The sequence below is a fragment of the Chinchilla lanigera genome, unplaced genomic scaffold, assembly GCF_000276665.1.
Source record: "Chinchilla lanigera isolate Chin_1 unplaced genomic scaffold, ChiLan1.0 scaffold00036, whole genome shotgun sequence".
Lineage (NCBI taxonomy): Eukaryota > Metazoa > Chordata > Mammalia > Rodentia > Chinchillidae > Chinchilla > Chinchilla lanigera.
Window position 1 is genome coordinate 19,444,170 of NW_004955437.1, and position 22,234 is coordinate 19,466,403.

Sequence of the window (22,234 nt, forward strand, 5' to 3'; positions counted from 1 at the left end):
GTAAGGTCGTGAGTTCGGTTCCCGGTACCGGAGAAAAACCAAAAAAAAAAAAAAAAAAAAAGTACGGGCTCAGAAGGTGACCGCACCCTTCGTTCTCCCACCACCCTGCCTTCCGTGTGCTGTACACTTCCTGGGACCAGGACTTCGTAAATTAAAAGGTGAAATGCCCATTGAATCCAGTGGTAAAATCAACCAAGGACATTTTTGCATAATTTCTGCCTCTTTTACTGCTCTATTTGGTCTTTCCTGTTGTCCCCATGTTTGTGTTATTTCAAGAAAATTTGTCAGTTTCCCTACTGAAAGCTATAATTTTTAGAGGACATGGTCACCTCTTATTCAAATCCATTTGAAAACTATCTGGATGTCTGTTTTGTGCAAGGTATTTTGCAAAGCTGTGCAGTTTGTTACAGAAGTAAGAGAGGACCCTGCTCTTAAGGTCCATCCAGTGTTTTGTTTCTTTGTGTGAAGAGAGGCAGGTCAATACAAGACGTATGGGGGAGAGCGCAAGTTGTAATAAAAACGCATACACTTAACTTTCTTCGTATGCTTTCATGTATTATAAATGAAAGCTTTCCTTAAAACGATTGAATGTGAAGTGCCCGACCCTTGAAAGGATGGAACCACTTAGATCAGATTTTCTCTGGAACCAGGGCTGAGCCAGTGGAGTTACAGTCATCGATGTATCTTTGCCCTGATAAAGCGTGACCTGGTCAGGCCTGTGTCTGAGGAGCCTTTACTCACAGTTGTTAGGACTCAGATGCTGACTCTTGGGGCTGTCCTGTCTGTCACTCTTGCAAGCCCCCCTTGGCCCTCTCAGATGGTTTCTTCGCGTCCTACTGAAAACATGAAGCCAAGTTGTCAACTTTTCCCCTTTTCCTCACCATCTATCCATGGTCATGACAGCCCCCACTTGGTTTCATTCTTCTTCTGAAGAATGGTGCACGCTGTCTCTGGTGCCCTCGTTCCTTCTGATTGCCTGGAAGGCCTGCTGCCACCAGTTACTCACCTCTACATGGCCTTTCACTCAGTCCTTTGCCCTCTGGCCTTTCTGAAGGGCTCAGGGGTTGGCAGGCTGAGGGAGTAGCATTTTGGGAAGGGAGAGTCTGTAGCAGGTGCATTAGACAAGAGGAGGAAGGCTGAATTCAGGCAGAATAAATAAAAAGAAATCCGTAGCAAGAGAAGCCACAGTGGAGCTACAGATCACTAAAGACAGATCTTGGAGCCGCCTTCTCTGTCTTTAGTGATCTGTAGCTCCACTGTGGCTTCTCTTGCTATGGATTTCTTTTTATTTAAGAGGCTTGGCCATTGTGATAATGACAGCTGGCTTGGCAGTTGCAACCACAGGAGACAAAAGACAGCAGAATAATGTTTTCTAAATATTGAGAGAAAATTATCATAAACTGGAATTGTGTACTAAGAAAAAAACATGTAAAGAAAAAAAATGAACTAGGCATGGCAGTGCACACCTGTAATCCCAGCATTTGGGAAGCTGAGGCAGGAGGATCTCTGTGTGTTCAAGGCCACTGTGGGCTACTTCGTGAATTCAAGGACAGCCTGCACTACATAGTGAGAAACTGTCACAAACAAACAACAAAAATGAAATAAAGACTTTTATAGGTGAAAAAACTCCAGAGAATTTTTCACTATGAAATATCTGTGGTAAAGGAGCCTCTAAAAAACCTATCTCAGGAAAAGGAAAATGAATCCAGAAAAATCAGCAATGAAAGAAAGATAGTATAAGATGTAGAAAGTGAGAGAATAAATAAAAGGGTGACCATTGTCTGCATAAAATACTGTATTTGGGGCTGTTTTTAAAATGATAGTATTAAAAATATCAGTTAATAGCATGTAAATCAGGACTATCTAGGGAGAACACTAGAACTGTAGTATTGTAGTTGTGTTTTTGTTTTTCTTTCATTTCAAGGAAGGAATGTTAATGTAGTAATTAAGTTATACTTTGCTAAGCCACATGTGCATTGTAAAATTTTTAAAGTGGACCCTTGAGTTACAACTGGCCCTACATACAAACAACTTGGGTTACTACCAGAATTTTAGGTTTAACTTATGACCAAAATCTTAAGTTATGACCCAAATGCTGGCCACTTGTGCGGTTTTAAACAAAGACTCATGATGTCAAAAAAGCATAAGTGTACATAAGCATCAGTCTGTGCCCAGGTGCTCATGTTTGTGGATGTGATTTTGGTCGTGTTTTATATAATTGTAACAATTACTGCTGTCAGAATGGCTAAAAAAGAAAAAAGCTAGAAAAGAAGCTAAGGAAGGAAGGGAAGGTAAAGAAAGCAATCACTATTGAAAAGAAGAAGAAAACTGTGGAGAGACGAGTGGTATCCCTGTGACTAATGTTGCTGATATTTACAGGATGTCAAAATCCACCATCTAAACAATCTTACAGAGAAAAGATTTGTGTAAGGAAACTAGTGTTGCTAAAGGTGTTACTCAAATTAGTAATTCATGATCAACAGTGCTAGATGAGGTAGAAAGGCTATTATTAGTGTGGATAAACGAAAGGGACATGGCAGATTATAGCCTGAGTCTATAATTTGTGAAAAAGCTAGGGCTACAAATACAGATCTTATAAAGGATAATCCATCAATGAGTGATACACCGGGCGTGATGGTGCATGCCTGTAATCCCAGCACTCGGGAGGCTGAGGCAGGAGGATCATTGAGTTTGAGGCCAGCCTGAACTGCATAGTGAGACTCTTTTTTTTGTCAAAAAGACAAAAAAAAAAAAAAATCAATGAGTGATAATCATGAAAAATTTTGTGACAGTAAGAGGTGGTTTCACAATTTTGAAGTGAGAACTGCGGTTCATAGCATAACTAGGCTTAGTGAAGCAGCCCGAGCTGATAAAAGGGCTGCAGCAAATGACATACATCACTCCAGAACGATGACACAGAGAAATGACTTTTGCTCTCATCAAGTTTTCAACAGGGATGAAACTGGTCTTTTCTGGCAGAAAATGCCTTAGGAGAGTATAATTACTCAGGAAGAAAAGAAAAGCCCAGGCCACAAGCCTGCGGGAAGATAGGCTAACTGCATAGCTATGTGCCAATGTGAGTGGTAACCTCAAGATAAAGCCTCACTTAGTTTATCACTCTGAGACCCCTAGAGTGTTCAGAAAACATAAAGTCATAAAAGATAGGCTGGGAGTCACGTGGAGGTCTAACACAAAAGCCTGGGTAATGAGTACTTTTTCTTGAGCGGATCAGGGAGGCTTTCTGTCCTACTGTTAAGAAATAACTAGAGGACAGAGGTTAACCACACAAGGCTCTCCTCACCATGGACAATGCTGTGCTCCTCGACGAGATTTGGAAGAAGAATTGGATGAAGAATTCCCATGGCTTGCAGTTGAGTTCCACCTAATACAACTCCTGTACTGCAGCCTATGGGCCAGCAGGTTATAGCTAACTTTAAGAAGCTGTACACTGAGGGATTGTTCTTGAAGTGCTTTCAGATAGTCTCAGATACAGACTTCACCCTTAAAGAGTTCAGAAAGGGACATTACAACATCCTTTCCTATGTGGGGTTAATAGAAAAATCCTGGGCCAGTGACTCTCTAAGGACACGGAGAACTCCATGGAAGAAAGTATGGCCTAAAATTATACAGGAGAGAGACTTTGAAGGCCGTGTAGAGGAGCCTGAGGCTTCAGTTGACCCTGTGATTGATGACATTGGCACTGTGGCAGAGTCCACAGCCTCGCAGGGAGACAGTGGCGATGCTGAGGAACAGGAGGAGGAATGCTCAGAGGAGCTGCCTGCAGAGGGGCTGCAGCAGCTTCGGGCTGAGCAAGAGAATGGCTGCTGAGGAGCTTTCTGAAGAGGAGGGGTTGTATCAACAATCAGTGCAGCAAAGTTCTTCTGAAAGAAAGGAAATCCTGCAAAAATGGACAGAGCTACAAACATTTGTAGAGAAGACTCATCCAGACCGAGAAAAAGCCAATCATTACGTTAATGGCAATTCATGTCATAGTACAGAACAGTGTTAAAGAAAAGACAGAAACAGACAACTTAGACCAGTTTTAAGCTGTTTAGAGGCTGAGACCTAGTGAGCCAGAAACAGGTCCTAGTGAGAAAGGACAGCGGAGAGCCAGACTCCTGATGTTCCTGTGGAAGGGGATTTTCCTTCCAAACAGTAACACCTTCCATTTTACACTCCCTTCCTGCACGCAAAACCGGTTAACTTGAATGGTGGGTGCAGTATGAAACTGTTGTTTCTAGTAAACTAGGCACATTTTATAACTTTTTGGTGAATACACTAGGAAAATTATTGGTGTTTCTGGTAAATTACGCATATTATGCAACTCTTTTTTATTATGAAAAGGTTAGCTAAGGGGTCCTTTGGGAGGTTTGGGATGCATTATGGATATTTCCATTATTTCTTATGGGAAAAATAGTCTTGACTTACAAGCAACTTGAGTTGCAGCCAGCCCTTGTGAATGAATTGAGTTCATAAATCAAAGGTCCACCCTAAGTCCAAAGACAGTGTGTAAGTTCCAAACAAGTAGGAGGAAAAAGAAAAAAAAGGGTATATATAAATTCGATCCAGAAAGGGGCAAGAAGCATAAAGTAGAATGAGTAGAAATTAAAAAGTAATATGGTAGGAAGGACTCCAGGCGCATAATAATTATGGTGGATGTTAATGGAATGAACTTGCCCATTAAACATCACATGGTTTCTCGTATTTAAAAAACCTAAAATATAAATGAAGAGCAAAATAAAAGATAATAGGAACTAGGGAAAGATCTTTCTCAAATGGAAAAGGGATCAAGAGATGGAGGGAGAGAGGAGGGAAGGGAGAGAAGGGGATGTAGAAAGAAATGGAGATGTATTATGTGCATTCATCAACTCCACAGGAGGAATTGAAGCATTATGTACTGTAAATGTGTACTGATAAACGAAAGCAATCTCAGGGCTGAAGATGTGGCTCGGTAGTAGAATATCTGCTGAGCATGTGTGAGCCCTTTAATGTAATCCCCAGCGCTGCAAAGGAAAGAAAAAGGCTGAATTAGTAGTCATTTCTGGAATTATATACCTAGCAGTTTTAGAATTTGTATTCTTTTCAGGCACATAGAAAAGTTGAAAAAATTGATTGCACACTAGATCATAATTAAAGCTTAATAAATTTCAATGAATCGGTATCTTACAGGTCACATTTTCTGACCAGAGATTAATCAAGGCTACTGACATAGTTACTTTCTCGTCCTTCAGACACAACACACAACACCCACAACTTGAATGGGGAAAAGGTTTATTTTGGCTCACTGTTTATAGAGGTTTCAGTTCATAATTGCCTGGCTCAAAGGTAGCCAGGAAGGGTAGCCAGGAAGCAGAGAGCCAGGAAGGTAGCCAGGAAGCAGAGAGGCATCAATGGAGGAAGAGGGTGATAGACCATTCCAGGCCACGCCCCAGTGACCCACTCCTCCCACGCTTTACTTCCCAACATCACAGTTAGCTATAAAGTCATCAGTGGACTAAGCCATGGATGAGTATCATGCCCCCATGATCCAGTCACCTTCCAAAAGTAGCACCCATGAGGCCTTGGGGGAACATCTAGATATAAACTATAACAGGTATAGTATCTACAGTTACCAGGTCACTAGAAATAATAGTAGAATTTTATAAATTGATAAGAGATCAGTAAAAGTGCTAACAAGTGGCTAGAGAAGAAATATAAATACCCCAAAATAAATAGTTTAATACATATAAAGTAGCAGCTGTTGTAGAACAGATATGAAAAAGGGTGCAAACACTGGGGAAACCTCAAAAGCTTAACTAAAGTTTAAAAGTATGAGTGCTAAGTAATTTTTCAGTAAGTGATACGAGAAGATCACTGCTGGTAGAAGTTATAAATTAGTACAAGCCTTCCAGAAAGCAAGTTGACACTTGATTCCAAGAGTTTCATATTTCTTGCCCTGGCTGATTCTCCCTGTAGGAGTTTATCTAATGGGATCGAACAACTGTGGGTGAATATGTACGTACAAAGACGTCTGTCCCAGTCTTGTGTTTGATAGGCAGTGCTGGCAGCAACCAGAGCTGAGGGGAGCTCGGCGGAAGAGCCTGTGCTTAGCGTGTGCAAGACTGTGGGCTGGTTCCTCAGCACTCATGCAGGGGAGGCATTGATTGCTGTCAGCCCACCCTCCTTCTAGGCTGGTCTGGTCCACCTCAGCTGTAGTCTCCTCTACTTTTAAATTACCTAGACCACTTTGTATTGCTTGTGTCATTATTGAAGTCTACTTTATAGTCTTACATAAAAATAGAAACAAGGGCTGGGGATATAGCTCAGTGGCCTAAGCGCCTCCCTGGCAAGTACAAGGTCCTCAATTCCCAGTACCAAAAAAGAAAAAAAAAAGGAAAATAAAAACAGAAGCAAAAAATAAAAACAAAAACTTCGTTATCTTAACAGATTGTAGATCTATTAGTAATAAGGACTGCATTTATTGAGTTTTTATTCTTGCACTGAATAGCATAGTGTCTCTATAGTAAGTGCTCAGGAAGCACTTGGGTAGGGCTAAATTATATTGGAGGGGAAAAACTCATGCAAAAGACTGAACTTAGGCTGAAGCAGAATTGCAAGCCTGGGCTAAATTGCAAGTTCAAAGCCAGCCTGGACTACATAGCAAGACCCAGTCTCAAAAGAAAAAGCAAAGGCTAGATTTTGCATTTCTAGGGACTCAGGGACCATCCTGGGGTCTGAATTCCATATGTGTAAAGGTGGCTCTGGATATCTGCACTGTATAGCACTTGCAGCTTTCAACTAAGTGCTTAGATTCAACACAGTCATACCTGGTTTCTGTTTGCAGACCCCTAGAGCGGTGTCTCCATAAGCTACATAAGAATCCTTTGTTTGTTTATCAACTCTGTATTGTTTTTACTTTGCTTATGAAAAAGCAAAGGCATAGAGAACCTGGATATGTAGTACCCATCTGTAATCCCAGTATTCTGAGGATCAAAGTTTGAGCCCAACATGGGCGACTTCACAACTTGGCAAGACCCTGTGTCAAAATGAAATTTAAGCGGACGGGGGAGGTGTGGGGTGTGTTGGGAATAAAGTTGTTCTAAGGCCCTGTGTTCAGTCTGCAGTAGTAGGGGAGGAAAAGACCTAGAGAGCTTTCTGGTTTATTAATAGTTAGACAAAAAAGGATCAATGAAGGAAGCACAGAGAGAAAAAACTGTTAAGAATATGGTGACATACTGCCACATATAATGACATGACATAAAGCTGTGACTATGTGATTATGTCCAAGTACCCTTCTCTTAATAGTGCTCTGAAGTGTTTGTCACCCAAGAATTCTTAATTCATGCATGCAGCAGCAGCTATTTACTGAGTACCCGAGATGTGTCAGGCATCAGGATAGGTGTAGCAACAATGCAGGGAGTGAGACAGAGGCAGGCTTCCCGGAGCGCAGTGAGGTGACAGCAGCAGGAACAACTGCCACACTTGTGGTCCCACTTCCTCAGTCTCCGAGCAGCAGTGCAACCTGTATATGCCTCGTTTCCCTCTTGCTAAAATAGCAGGTTAGACTCTGGCTTTTTAAAAGACAGGTTCCTTCAAAATTCGGGGTCAGTTATTTGGCAGAAACCCAAGCTCTCTGAAAGGCAGGCTGGGAGCTGGCATCTCTCAGTCGGTCTGTGCAGCTCCCTCGCACTCGTCTCCGCCCTTCCCACCTGCTTTTCCTGAGCAGAGGAAAGAGAAAGTGGGGCCCTGCTCTGCCGGGATTGTAATGGAGCGGATTTCTGAGCATGTGCATATGTCCAGACTTAAGTTATGTTGCAGTGTTCAGAGATATTTCAAAATTCTAGGATTCTTTGATGGTTTTGATTAATCAGAAACTTTTAAACCTAGTACAGAATCTTGCTATGTCGCCCAGGTTGGCCTTGAACTCAAGGCGGTCCTCTTGCCTCAGTCTCCTGAGGGTTGGGATTACAAGTGAGTGTCACCACTCCCAGCTCTAAACTAGTGCATCTTACTTGTTGTTTTCCTAATCACATCCACAGATAAATACTTGTTTGTGAGGTTATGTTTTTCTTTTTCTGTGCTTTTCTGCACTCTTTATTTTTCCATAAGGAACATGTATTATTTGTGTTTTTTGTTTTGTTTTGTTTAGTTTGGTTTTTTAAAATAGGGTCTCACTATAGTTCATGCTGGCCTTGAACTCACAGCCGTCTTCCTACCTCAGCCTCCCAAGTGCTAGGATCACAGGCCTGTGCCGCCCTGCCCAGCCATGTATTATTTTTGTAATCAGAAAACAAACAAACAAACTATGTAAGGAAGCATAGCCTCTCTCTACTGGGGATCAAATCCAGAGCCTTGTGCATTTATCATTTGTGTATGAGAGCGTCTGTGTAACTGGCTTCCTCACCTCTGGGTCCCCCTCTCTCTTGCTTCTAGGCACCCTCATTGCCTCTTCCTGACCTGCCCGCCCTGCAGCCTTCACAGCTTGGCTTCTGCCTGGTTTCCATCTCCTTGCTGCCCTTCACGCCACAGGCTTTCTCATGGGTTCTGGAGTGTGGTATTGGGTCTTTCCGTTCCCTGGGCAGAAGTTCTTTAGAATCACCTGGGCGCCCTGACTCCAGCAGACCTGGAAATCTGCCCCTCTCCCCACCTTCCAGGCTGCGGGCCTTTCGCAGCAGATTCTCAGCTGCCCTCCTACCCCACCCCGTCTATGCTCCCCCAGGCAGCCAGGTGGGGTCATTCTGCTGCAAATCGGGAGCACTCCCTGCTCACTCAGTCCACGCCAGAGTCCTCACAGGAGCCCAAGGGCCTAGTGCCGCTTCCCTTTCCTGCCCTTCCACCTCATCGCCTCTCCCGGGTTTCACTCGGACGATGGCTTTGTTACCATACTATGTCGTGTATGTCCTGCCCCCATGTCTGCCATTCCCTCTCTGGGATGCTTTTCCCTCAGTTCTCTGCTCAGGTGTCACTTTATCAGGGAGACCGTTCGTATCGCCTTATCTAAAGCAGTGTGCTACTCCAGTCCCACCATCCTCCCTGAAGAAACGGGTGCTGGCTCGCAGACCATCGCCTCTCGCTGGCCCAGAAGCTGCCTGGGCGCAGACCCTGTCTCCTCCTGTGTATCCCACCACCTTCACACAGCTGCGCTCTGTGTCTTTTGAGCTCTTGTTCTGTCCATTTCCTCTCCAGCCTGAGGTTTCACCTTCCTTCTTTGTTGGATAATGTCTTATTGTCAGCAAGCATGTTCAATTTTTTTCTCTACCTTCCCTCAACTCTAAATCTTTTTGTGTGTGTCTTTTTGAGACAGGGTCTCAGTATGCAGTTCAGGCTGCCTTTACACACACTTTGTAGCCCAGACTGGCCTCGAACTTGCAGCAGTTCACCTGCCTCAGCCTCCTGAGTGCTGGGATCACAGGCGTGCGCCACCACACCCAGCCTCAACTCTAAATCTTATAATTACCAAGGCACTCCTTTCTCTCATTCCTTTCCAGTTTCTTAAGAGTAGTGTACATTAAACCCCTCTCTCATCGGGTTTCTCCCTTGGTCCTCGTCATAAGACATTCGTTTCCAGTGTGCCACGCAAGATTGCTGTAACAGAGGCTCCTTTCTGTGGGGAATTTGAAGGCATCATCTTACTTTTCCCGAGGCTGGGCTGTACTAATTATTCCTTTCCCCTTCTTGTGATTCTCCTTTCAGCCTCTCTAAAGTCTTCCTTTCCTGTTTCTTCTTCCTAAAGTGGCGCTGCTGGTTCCTTCCCCGCCCTTTACAGAGATCAGTGTCCCCTCAGACTCTGTCACACTGAACCCTCTCTCTGTGATGGCCTCGGTCCCCATGCTCTTAACTGCAGTTTTTTGCAGTGTTGGCCCTGCCCGCGTCTGTATGGTTTGCCTGGACTTTTCTCTTGCTCTCCAACTTGTATTTCTGTCCCTCCCTGACATGTCTGACCGGATATCCCATGCCATATTCGCAGGAGCAAACAGTATTAACCCTCTCTCCAAACAATACGCCACATTCAACAGTTGCTGCTCCCAGCTGTCCGCCTGGAGGCGTGGCCCACCTGGCCATCGGCGGTCATGGAGGATGGTTTAAGGGCTGTTCTCAGCCTGTTCCTCTCCTCAGCCTCTCTCACAGGTCTTACAGCTCTCACGTAGCCCATGTCCTGGTCTCAGTGCTTGCTGTCCCTGCTGTGGTTTAGGACGCTGCCATTTTCCTGTTACAATGTGACCCGGAAGAGCATGGCCTCTGAAACCAGACAACATGCATTCTAATTTGTAGATTGTATTTTAAATTTTTAATTAGTTTACTACATCTTTTGGTGCTGACGATTGAACCCAAGGCCTTGTGTGTGCTAAGCATGTGCTGTACCACTGAGCTATACTGCTGGCCTCTGAGAAAATGTCAGAGAGAGAGGCAGAGACAAACACAAGCAGAGAGACAGAGAGAATGTGTGCGGTGCTGGGGACTGAGCCCAGGCCCTCATGCGTGCTAAACGCGTACTCAGCTACTGAGCAGCGGTCTCAGCCCTACAGTCTAATTTTGGATCTGTCACTGAGTTGGCCGAGATGTGTAACTTCTCTGTGCCTTAGTTTCCTCATTGGTGAAGTAGAGGTGATAATTCGCTGTGAGGATTAAATGAGTCAACAGACAGCAAGTGCTCGGCACAGTGGCCAGCACGTCTTGCTCAGTGTCATCTCTCCCCGTAAACACTGCCCAGCTGACCTCTGCTGCCGCTCCCTTCCCCTTCTCCGGCACTTCCGCTGTGCCCTGCATGTCAGCTCTCGGAAGTGGGCAGCAGATGCACTGTGCGCTGCGGAAACACTCCCCGTGGCTCCTTGAGGTCTGAGCACTGCTTGTATATCTGGCTGATTTCCATCCGCCCCTTCTCTCCTGTGTTGTAGCCAGACTCAGTAATTAGCAGTCTCCACCCAGGCTGTGATTTTGCTTGCTGTGGCATCTTTGCCGTTTCTTCTGTGGCTTGAAATGCCCTTCCTTCCCTGGGTTTGTCTGCAAATCTTTAATGATCCTTCAAGACCCATGTTTAAACCTTCTGTGGAAACCTGGCCCTATGATGTATAGCTGATCATCCCTTAACACTCATTGTAATGTACAAGTATTACAACTATTCATTTATGCTTGTCTTTTTTTTTGTTTTGTTACTTGTCATTTTGAGATAGGGTCACACTGTGTAGTCCAAGCCTTGAACTCATGATCCTCCTGCCTCAGCCTCCAGGGCTTGGATTACAGGTGTGTGCTCTTGTGCCCAGGTTCACTCCTGCCTTCTTGACAAGACAGGACTCCATGCTGGTGGGCTGCAGCCTCTGTTCCTGTTGCAGGGCTTTGTAATATTTGGACAGAGCAGGGGCTTCAAGCACATTGTTGTATTAGTGTCCAGACCATTCAGAAATTACTAAAGTTTCTGTACTTCATTTCTTCCAGGCTGCAGGAATTGGTGGATCGAGTGCTGGAACGCTTTCAGGCATCTGGACTAATAGTGAAAGAATGGAATAGTGTGAAACTGCACGCTACAGTCATGAACACACTATTCAGGAAAGACCCCAATGGTGAGTACTCACAGATCTGCAGCACAGTGTATGAGCAAGGGTTTAGAGGGTTAGCAGCGGTTTAAATAGAATGGCCATCAAAGACCCTCTCATATATCTTCACTTTGATCTGTTCACGCTTTGTTTTTTGGTAATAGGAATTAAACCCAGCGTCTTGAGCTACATCTGAGCTACATCTCCAGTGGCCCCCACTTAACTGTCAAACTGCATATATCCTCTTTTTCTTAGCAGGGAACCTGTTTTTATAATGTGAAACTTACATAGGATTGGGGTCTTGTGTTAGGAGAATACTTCTCATTAGAGAAATAGTTCCAAGTTACCCATGTGTATAGCTAAAATTGTATTACGTTCATGGAATTGTTAGAACTCTGGGTGGGTTTCTGACCTGGTACGCTCCAACCTGTGCGACTAAAAGAACATACTCCAAGATGGAAAGTGTGGACGCATGTGGTACACACCTATAATCCCAGCTGCTTGGGAGGCTGAAACAGGAAGGCCACAAGTTTGAGGCTAGCCTGGGAAAGTACCAATATCCTGTCTTAAAATAAAAAGGTCTGGGTATATAGCTAAGTCCTCCATGGGTGGTTCAACCTCTAATACCACAGGAAGAAAAAAAGAAAGAGAGAAAAAAAGAAAGGGAGAGATCGAAAAGGAGAGAAAGAAAGGAATTTGAATATTTTTGAAGGTCTCTTGGTAGACCAGAAAGGGTTGATATAGAAAATATCTTGCAAGTTAAGTAATTTTTGGTACTTTGAATTTTCTGTTCCCTGTACTCTTCTCTGTATTGGATTTTTACTTGAAAAGGACATGAAATGATGTGTTACTTTTTCTTTTTCTGTTTCCCTCTCCTTTGATGTGCCTCTTCTTGCTGCCCTTGAAGGACATCCTTTGGGACATGCAACCTAAATTAACTCAGAAGCTGGAGCTTTCTTTAGGCCAAGGTCACAGATTTGCTGCATTTCAGTATAGAATATCTGTAAGGATATTTTTGTTTGCAACAAAAAGACTCTTTTTCATCTGAGGAGAGCCCTTAAATCACCCCAAAGCATGGGGACCAGCAGTTTTTACTAACTAATATGTGAACTTTTGTGTATTTTTACAAATTTAAGAATGCATGCAGGACTGGCAGTGTAGCTTGGTGATGGAGAGCTTGCTTAGTAAGTGCAAGGCCTTGGATTCAATCCCCAGCACTGTAAAAAAGACATTAAAATTTTTTTAAATTGCAGGCAGCTTGTCTTGGGTTTATAGCTAGTGAGGAACCTTTGGAGATCAGTTAGTCTCAACCTCTAACTTTGTAAATGAAGAACTAAAGTCCAAGGAGGACATATAATTTGTGCAAGATATCTAGTTACATAGTTAATAAGTACTTTGCATGAGTGCGTGGCAGTACTGAATGAACGAGTCTATATCGGATGAGCTGGCGGCAGAGCTGCACTAGAAGCCGGGGCTCTTGATTAACAGCCTGCTGTTTCTGCCTTCATGTAGTGGCACTTTCCAGTAGCACATGAAACTCTTGCTAGTTGTACGTGTGTACTTACAGAAATCCAAGGCAATATAAACAGATACATAACCCAAGCTTCTCTTCGTAATGTTTACAGCTGAAGGCAGGTACAATCTCTACACACCGGATGGCAAATATATCTTCAAGGAAAGAGAATCATTTGATGGCCGAAACATTTTAAAGGTCAGTATGAAGGAGAGAAAATTGGAAATCCTTTGGTATGTGCCCTAAATAAGAGAGGAAAACAAGTTGTTTTCCTTTTAACAGTAGAGTATATTTTTCTTATCCTTTTTATGAGGATCATTGATGGAAAGAGCTGTTTTAAACATTTCTTTTATGTTCTTGAAAAAATAGAAATCCTCTTGACTTTGTTAGGCTTTGACACCTCTGGAGGGTTGAAATTGGTGATTTGAGGACAAGTACAGCATCCTAGCTACTGGAGTGCATAGGGACAAGTTGTATTTAACACGGCAAGTTTTACTTTGTACTTACGTCCAGAGGTTTGAATTTGCATCTTTTTAGGTGAAAAATAACTGTTTTTCTAGTAGATTTTTCTCTTCACCCACAATATGGCTTTCCCAAGTTGCTCTGCAATCTATTTTTACTCAGAGGTAGTGTGTGTCCTAAAAAGTAGGTGGTCCATTTTTGACTGTTGAGGTATTGCTTTTTTGAGTTGCATTAATCTCTGAAATTTAAATAGAAGAGGCTTGCAGGACTGCATTTATCTCTCTCCCACAGACTGCATTGTGTAATGTCCATGATTTATGCCCTCTCTGTCAGGTTAACATGCCACTGTTCCCCGGGGCAAAGAGAAACACAGCTAATACTAAGAGAGAGGGTTTGATTTTTCATTTCACTTGTTCTGTAACGGTTTAGGTCAGACATTTTCAAGGCCATAGGTGTTTCAGGGATGGAGACAGAGTAATGTCAGAATAAGCTACAGCTTTAGAAACGCTTTTGCCCTCACTAGCCCCTCCTCCATTCCCTTATCTTGTCCCTTAACAGTTTTCTTGCCCAATGCCACCTGTGACCCCATTGCCTGTCATTAGCGACATCGCTCTTCAGCCGTGAGCTTCTTCCCTGGACCAAGAGGCCATTCCCCTAGGCCTTCCAGCACCTACCTTGCGAGCTGTGTTGATTCCTTGAGTCTGTGATACTTTTTGAGAAGCTTTGGGTTTGAGTGGCAGGCTGCTAAGGGTTCAGTTGTGGTTGACTTCACCGCTGTTCCCAGGCCACGGTATGCCACGGTGTGCCACAGTCTTGCCTCCTCTCTCTCCCTCCTGTGGGAGTTTTCAAGGACATCGTAGATTACTTTGCTTTTTGTTGTTTTAAGAAAGAAATCAGCTGAATAGGGAAAGACATCTTTAGGAATGGCTGAAGGCCAACTTGCATGCAATTCAAGTGAAAGTGGAAGAGTGTGTGCACGCGGTCAGGCGTGCGAGGCTTTGACACCTGTGAGAGCCCGTGCAGCGTGCCTGTATACACAGGGTGGAGATCTCACTTGATTCTGCATTTCTGTCTCTCTGTCAGGGCAGTTTTCCATGTGAAAATGCTTTTCCTTGCAATCTCTACTCTACTCCAGCCTTGACATGAATGTAGCTCCCTCTAGTGTTGACAAATACTCTGCTCTCCCCCTCCTACCCTCACTAATTTGTGGCTGTGTCCATTCTGGTTCTGGACCCAGGGAGGTACTCGGAGGTCTTTAGACCAGTTCCCCTCTTCAGTCTCTAGTGTGAGATCCAAGTGGTAAAAATGACTTGCCAAAGGTCCTGCTGGATAGTGGCAGAGTCCAGAATCGGATCGAAAAGGCTCGAAACTTACACATTTAGCATGTTTCTTCTGCTCCCATTAGCATGCTGGGTTTGGGTAGAGATGGCGATCATTAGATAGCAGAGATGGGTATGTCTGAGCGGGGATAATGTCTGGTTAAAACTCATTTCACAGATGTTGGGCGCTGTGGGTGGGCCAGTTAGTCTAAAACTATGGCTAATTAAAAATCAGACATTTGGGGCTGGGGATGTAGCTCAGTGTGCACAAGGCGCTGAGTTCTGTCCCCAGCACAAAAAAAGATAAAAAGAAAAAGAAAAGAAAAATTACACTGTTATATTGAATATGGTTCTAACACTAACAGAAATGCCTATGTATTTACTGTATATCATCCTCCAATGTGCCGTAAGGATCAAACAGTCATTCTGATACAGTCCCTACCTTCCATGATCTTCCTGTCTTTGAGGAGTACAGATGATTACTACATAATATCGATGGTGCCAAGTTATGGGAGAGAAGAGCCTCTGAACACAGGTCATTATGACAAAGTGTCTTACAGTACAGTTCCTAATATTTTACTCCTGAATCAGTAGTTGCAGGAAATAAAGTCCTTTATCCGTGTTCCAGCAAGGAAATTACATGATAGGCTCCAACACTTAGCCCCCTCCCCAATGCACACAGTGATGACTATATTTGCAGAGTAGCTGTAGTTAAACCCACCTTTTACAGTTACCATGAGTGGACATGTCTTTCTCAATTTGAACATAAGAATATGTGGCCCCTGAGGCCCTTGACACGAAAATAGGATTTAGAAAACCAGTGAATTTTATATGTATAGTTTTTGTACCAGATGAAATTATTATCTTAAGGAAGAAAAAAAATCGATTTCGCTAACAAGATAGGAACTGAGTTGGAGTGAACAGAAAGGTGAACTGCATTGGTCGTTAAGGAGCCCAGGCATGTGTGTGCAGCATATTAACAGCTGCGCAGGCCAGGGATCAGGAATGCTGGGGATGGGAGGGAGTCCTGGAAAAAAAATCAACTGCATCGACTATTCAGAAAGAAACAAAGTGAGAAAGCAAGTCATTGCTCATTGCTGTAAGAATTTAATGAGTAACAGCCAATTGCTATTCTGCTCCACGAAGAGAATCGGTCCTTTTGGCTCAGCATAATATTGTGTTCTGGGTGCCTTAATAAGAAAAAAAAAATCTCTAATGACTTTTGGAGATGGAAGCCACATTTTTCTTTTGTACAGCTCTTTTGAGAGTTGTTGCAGCTGTAATAGACTAGTGTCTGGTTAGTCCTAGTTAAAAGAAGAATTTTCTTTCTCAAGGAAAGGCTTTGAAAAAATTGACAACTGAAAAATCATCCTCCTGTGTTATTCAAACCAGAAAAGGAGCAAACATATTCCATTGGGGGGGGGGCTTTATGGCAGACTGACAGTTCTAAAGGAGGACGTTTTAGTGAAGATGACCTAGGCCAAATTAATAGCATGATGTCTCCTCCGAGAGTCTCCATTACTAAGAGACAGCAGCAGAGATGCTGTTTGTATAGCCATAGGCAGTGATCAGCGCGTAATTGGAGAGATCACGCTGGCCTAGAGACGCACTGCTGGGAAATAACTGCTCCCTCACGAGCTGGAAGTGGAATGGTCATTAGCTGCCGGCTTCTGGAGACGGGAGTAGCACAGTCTGCTCGGGAGGCTTAGGCAATGGCCTTAAGCAGTCAAGTGGTTCTCCGAGTTTCTGCTCCAGTCTGGCTGGACAGGGTTACAGTGGCACCCTCACAGCGTAGCTTCCGCCTGCAGAGTGAGGAGGAGCCGCTTAACGCCGGCCCTGTACCCACAGAGAAGGTGCTATGGCACAGACCAAGGCATAGCCAGACAGGAGTGGAAAGTACTGCAGGTCCAAATCCAGAGGACACCATGAAAGTACCATTTCCTTCAATGCTTTAAAAAATCATGGAAGGTACGAGGGAAATGGATTTGTGCCTTTCTATTTTATACATAAAAATCTTCATATTTAGAGAGAGATTGGCAGTGTTAAACAAACTATATTAATTTTGATGCTTCTAAAATGTTTTAAGTCTGTCTCACATTGTGACTTGTCTGGGAAGATGTGAATGAGTCACTCATACATTTCATTCATTTTCTTTGGTCCCATCTCTGTTCCTTGGACCCCTTTAAAGGACACTTAGAACTGCTAAATTTAAGTGAGATCTTTAGTTTGCTATACTTAGAGCAGTTTTTGTAAAGGAAGCTTTTAAAAAAACTATACAATAGGTTTTTTTTGCTATATATGTGCATAGAACATATATGTACTGTTTAACAAATTATCATAATACAGTTACTACCAAGACCAGAAAGTAAAATAAATCCCCCAATGTCTCTTCCTGTCCAACTCTTTTAGTTTATACTAAGCATCATAATTAATTTTTGGGGGGGAGGTTAACTGGAGATTGAATCCAGTGAGTGCTGAGCTACATTTCAGCCCCTTTTTTTTGTTTTCTTTTTTTGAGACAGAGTCTTACTGTGTAATTCAGACTGGCCTGGACTCACTATATAGACCAGGCTGGCCTCGAACTCACACCAATCCTCCTGCCTCAGCCCCCCAAGTGCTGTGATTACTGGTGTGCACCACCATGCCCCGCTAATTTTGAGAAAGGTCCTTGTTAAAGTGCACAGACTAGCCTCTAACTTGTTATCTTCCTGCCTTAGTCTGCTGAGTAACTGGGATCATAGGCATGTGCCATAATGCCCAACCTTGATAGTTCTTAAACACTGTTCAAAACCGCTGTTTGGTTTTGAACAATTAGAGTGTTGAAAGGATGAGTTTATTTTAATTGTTTCTAGGAGAAGAGGAGGAGGATGAGAAAACTATGTAATCACTTATTAAAGAAATTTAATGGGACTGGGGATTTAGCTCAGTGGCACAGCACCTGCCTGGCAAGCGCGAGGTCGTGAGTTCGATTCCCAGTACCAGAAAAACTAAAAAAAAAAAGAGAAATTTAATAAACTTTCTTAGAGCAGTTTTAGGTTTACAGCAAAATTAAGCAGGAAGCATAGCATCCCTGAACATTCCATTCCTGCACAGGCATGCCTTTCCCCCGTGTCGACATTGGCCACCATGGAGGTACACCTTTAACAGCTGATGAGCCCACATCAACACGCATTGTCACCCCAGGTCTGTGGTTGGGTTAGGGTTCCCTCTTGTTGTTGTACGTCCTGTGAGTTTGGACCAGTGCATAATGACATGTGTTCGTCACTCTAGGGACAGACAGGGTAGTTTCATTGCCCTGAAAATTTTTGCTCTGCCTTGCTCATCCCTCCCTTCCCTCTTGCCCCGGGCAAGCACTGATCTTTTTGCAGTCTCCATAGTTTTGCCATTTCTAGAATGTCACATGGTTGGAGTAATACAGTGTGTAACCTTTTCAGATTGTCTCTTTTCTCACAGTAATATGCATTTATGTTTCCTCTATGTCTTTTCATGGCTGATAGCTTGTTTCTTTTAGTGCTGAATAATACTCCACTGTCTGGGTGTACCACAGTTTATCCAGTCAGCTAATGAAGGACATCTTAGAGGCTTCCACGTTTTGCCATTCATAAAGAAAGCTTTAAACATCTGTGTGCTGGCTTTTGTGTGGATATAAATTTTTATGTCCTTTGAGTAAATTCCAAGGAGTACAGTTGCTAGATTGTATGGTAAGAGCATACTTAGTTTTTAACAAAACTGCCAAATTGTTGTAGAAGTGGTTGTACCATTTGCATTCCCACTAGCAGTGACTGAGAGTGTCTCCGGCTCCACATCCTGGCCAGCACTTCGTGTTGTCAGTGTTTGGGGTCTTGGTTATTCTGATCAGCATATCGCGGTATCTCATTATTGGTGTAATTTGCAGTTTTAATGATAAGTAACAGGGAATATTTTTTCCATATGTTTATTCACCACCTGCCTATCTTTTTTGGTGAGGTATCTATTCAGGCCTTTTGGCCATTTTTTAATTGGTTGTTTTCTTCCTGAGTTCTAGTTGTGTTTTTTGGATATGAGTCCTTTATCAGATGTATCTTTTGTAAGTATTTTCTCCCTGTCTCTGGCTTGTCTTTTCACTTCCTTGACATTGTGTTTCAGTTTTAATTTTAATGAAGTCTGGCTCATGAGTTCTTCCTTTCTTCACTTATGTCTAAAAAGTCATTGCCATACGCAAAGGCTTCTAGGTGTTCTGTAGCCTTCTAGGTGTTCTAGGAGTAATGTAATTTTTCATTTTACATTTGCATCTGTGATCCATTTTTGAGTTGCTTTTGTGAAGAGAGTAATGTTTTTGTCTAGGTCCTTTTTTTTCTTTCGCCTGATCCTTTTTTTTTTCAGTACCACTTGCTGAAGAGGATGCTTACTGCATTGTATTGCCTTTTCTCCTGTGTCAAAGATCAGTTGACTGTATTTATGTGGATCTATTTCTGAGCTATTTTGTTCCATTTATCTATTTGTTCTCTTGCCAATAGCACACTCTCTCGATTACTATAGATGCTCAGTGGGTCTTGAAGTTGGATAGTGTCAGGTCTCCAACTTTGTTCTTTTCTTTTGGTATTGAATTGGCTATTCTGGTCTTTTCCTCTCCATTAATTTTTAGAATCAGTTTGTTGGTGTCTATAAAATAGCTTTCTGGGATTTTGATTGAGTTTGTTTTGAATCTGTAGATAAGTTGGGAAGAATTAATATCCTGACAATACTGAATCTTCAAGTTATGAATATAGAGTATCTATTTAGCTCTTTTTTGATATCTTTCATCAAATTTTTTCTCAGATACGTATTATACATATTTTGTTAGATGTATTCGGGGTATTGTGTTTTAGTATCAAGGTCTACATGTTCACTCTCAGTATATAGAAGAGCAACTGGCTTTTATATATTAATCTTGCTTCTATAAGCTTGCTATAATTACTTGTTAGTTCTAGAAGGTATTCTTGGTTGACTGGATTTTCTACATAGATAAACATGACATCTGCAGATAAAGACGGTTTTTATCACTTCTTTCCCAATCTGTACACTTTTAATTTCCTTTTCTTGTTTTACTGCTTAGCTTGGACTTCCAGGATGATGCTAAAAATCCAGGGGTTAGAGAAATCATATTTGTGTTGTTCCTGATCTCAGCAAGAAAGCTTCAAAGTTTCCCACCTATTTAGCTACAGGCTTTTTTAGTTGTTCTTTAACTCTTAGACTTGCTTGGTGTTTTGTTTTTTGAGAAGGGTCTCACTATGTAGTTTAGGCTGGTCTTAAATTCCCTATGTAGCTCAGGATGGCCTCAAACTTGTGGTGATCCTCCTGCCTCAGCTTCCCGAGTATTGGAATCATAGGTGTGGGCCACCATGCCCAGCTTTAACTCTTAGATTTGTCCACACTGAGCCTCCAGCAGTTTGTCACATACAGCTTAGACTTTCCTACCCTGCTCTCCTTTCCTCTGTGGGAAGTTGGGACTCTGTATCCACTTATGTGTCTCTCCAATTTGGGGAGTGACAGTTTGTCCTGTCACTTCACTTCTCTGACAAATCTAAGAAGAGTTACTGATATTTTAGTCTGTTTACCTTGTTATGTATTATTCATACAGAAGGGAAGCAAGTAAGCTCTTTTATGCTGGACCAAAACCCAAAAGTCTCATAATTTTTAACAAAAAAATATTAATGATTGCCAAGAGTAGCATTTAAAAATACATTATTTTACTTGAAGAAAAAGTTATGTTTTTTATCATATAGTTTTGTTTTTCAATTCAGTATTTAGCCATAGTCTATATTATTCTTCAAAATTACTTCTTAGTCACTTGGCTCTTCTTTTTTTCGAGACAGGGTCTCACTATGTAGTTCAGCCTGACCTTCAACTCGCTATGATCCTCCTGCCTGAGCCTCCCAAGTAGTGGGATTACAAGTGTGCACCACCACACCTGGATGCTTGGCTCTTCTTTAGATTTTTTTCCCTTCAGAACTCAAATTTTTCAGAATGTCTTTCCTTGAATATCTGTCACTAAATATTTCCTTGCTCTAATGTAGCAAGTTGAATTTAGGATAAAGTTACTATCTCTTGATGTCTACTGTAGCGATGTTGTCATTTTTACTACCTAATACTTTCTGACTTGAAATTATAATCTCATTTAAGTAGAGTCACTAAGCAGATGTCACTTCTTCTCTAAGCTTTGTTCTTTTTGAAAGTAAATTACCTGAATTGATTTCACACTCATAATGATTAAATTCTGCTAGGAAGCAGACACATAATCATCTATGGAGCATCACTTTGATAAAGCAAAACTGCTTTGAAAATACATTGTACATCATGATCAATTAGTTCCAAGCACTGTTCTTTATGAAATTATACTAATTATCTTTGAACTTCTCCTTGTCTGTTAATGTTTTATTTTCCTTCCCAGAGGCGAGGATCTGACATTTGTGTCTATTATGAATTCTAACTTTCCAGTCTTTATTAAATTGATTAATCTAAGAGTTCCCTGACCTTTAGACATGCAGATCAACCTGATTTTCTTGAAGACAGCTGCCATTTTTTTCTTTCCACACTTTTTTTTCTCTTTTTGAGACAGGATCTCGCTATGCAGTTAAGGCTGGCCTTGAGCTCACTTCGTAGCCCAGGCTGGTCTCGAACTTGCAACAGTCCTCCTGCCTCAGCCTCCTGAGTGCTGGGATTATAAGCATGCGCTGCCACACCCAGCTTTCTTTCCAAACTTTTACTGCTTAAACACTAACTAGAATTCACTTGGCAGTGCTAATATTTTGTAATGATGTTTATCTGTAGCATTGAAGACAGTCACATTATTCTTGAGAGTTGCATGATCTAGGCAGCTTGTTAGAGAAACAAACATACAGCTTTCTGAAGGATTTTGTTTGGAGAATAAAAATAATATGTTAGGAAAAATGACTGTTTTAGGGAGTGCGAAAGTCCTTGAAAATTACAAGTACATATTTACATATATGTATATTCAATCAAGGATTGGAAAATATAACTAAGGAAACCCCTAGCAAAAGCCAAAGGGACAGAAAATATGAGGAGAACACTCAACAAAGAAGGTCCTTAGTTCAGAAATTAACTGTTTGATTCCTAAAGGAGAAAATGAAAAGACTCTGAGGTCTTGACCTCAGATGAAGGAGGCTTTAGACGAGAGGTCTTCCCAGTCACATGGAAGTAGTGAATGAAAATCCTCTCTGGAAGAAGGTACCATCCATCACCCTGTGTCTAAAAGTACTACTTCAAAGAATTCCCTTCACCTCAAATGGCCAAGTACATAGTCAACAATGGTTAGGAACGTGAGGAAACTCCTCCTAATAAACAGACCAACAAAATCATGAAAACATTACCTATGATTACCAGAGTTCTTGGGTAAAAGCCCTGGCTCCAGGAGTCCCAGCAGACCACGCTCAGCCATCGCCACCCATTCC

General features: G+C 42.4%; 1 protein-coding gene across 3 annotated transcripts in view; it reads left to right on the forward strand.

Moving 5' to 3' along the window:
• The window catches only part of Ascc1 (activating signal cointegrator 1 complex subunit 1), a 105,779-nt gene that overhangs the window by 62,891 nt on the left and 20,654 nt on the right, over positions 1-22,234 (forward strand). For all 3 annotated transcript variants that reach the window (XM_013516958.1, XM_013516956.1, XM_005390016.2), the window contains 2 exons: positions 11,413-11,537; positions 13,136-13,221. In XM_013516958.1, the coding sequence (XP_013372412.1) occupies positions 11,413-11,537; positions 13,136-13,221 (211 nt within the window). The remainder of the gene's footprint in view (positions 1-11,412; positions 11,538-13,135; positions 13,222-22,234) is intronic.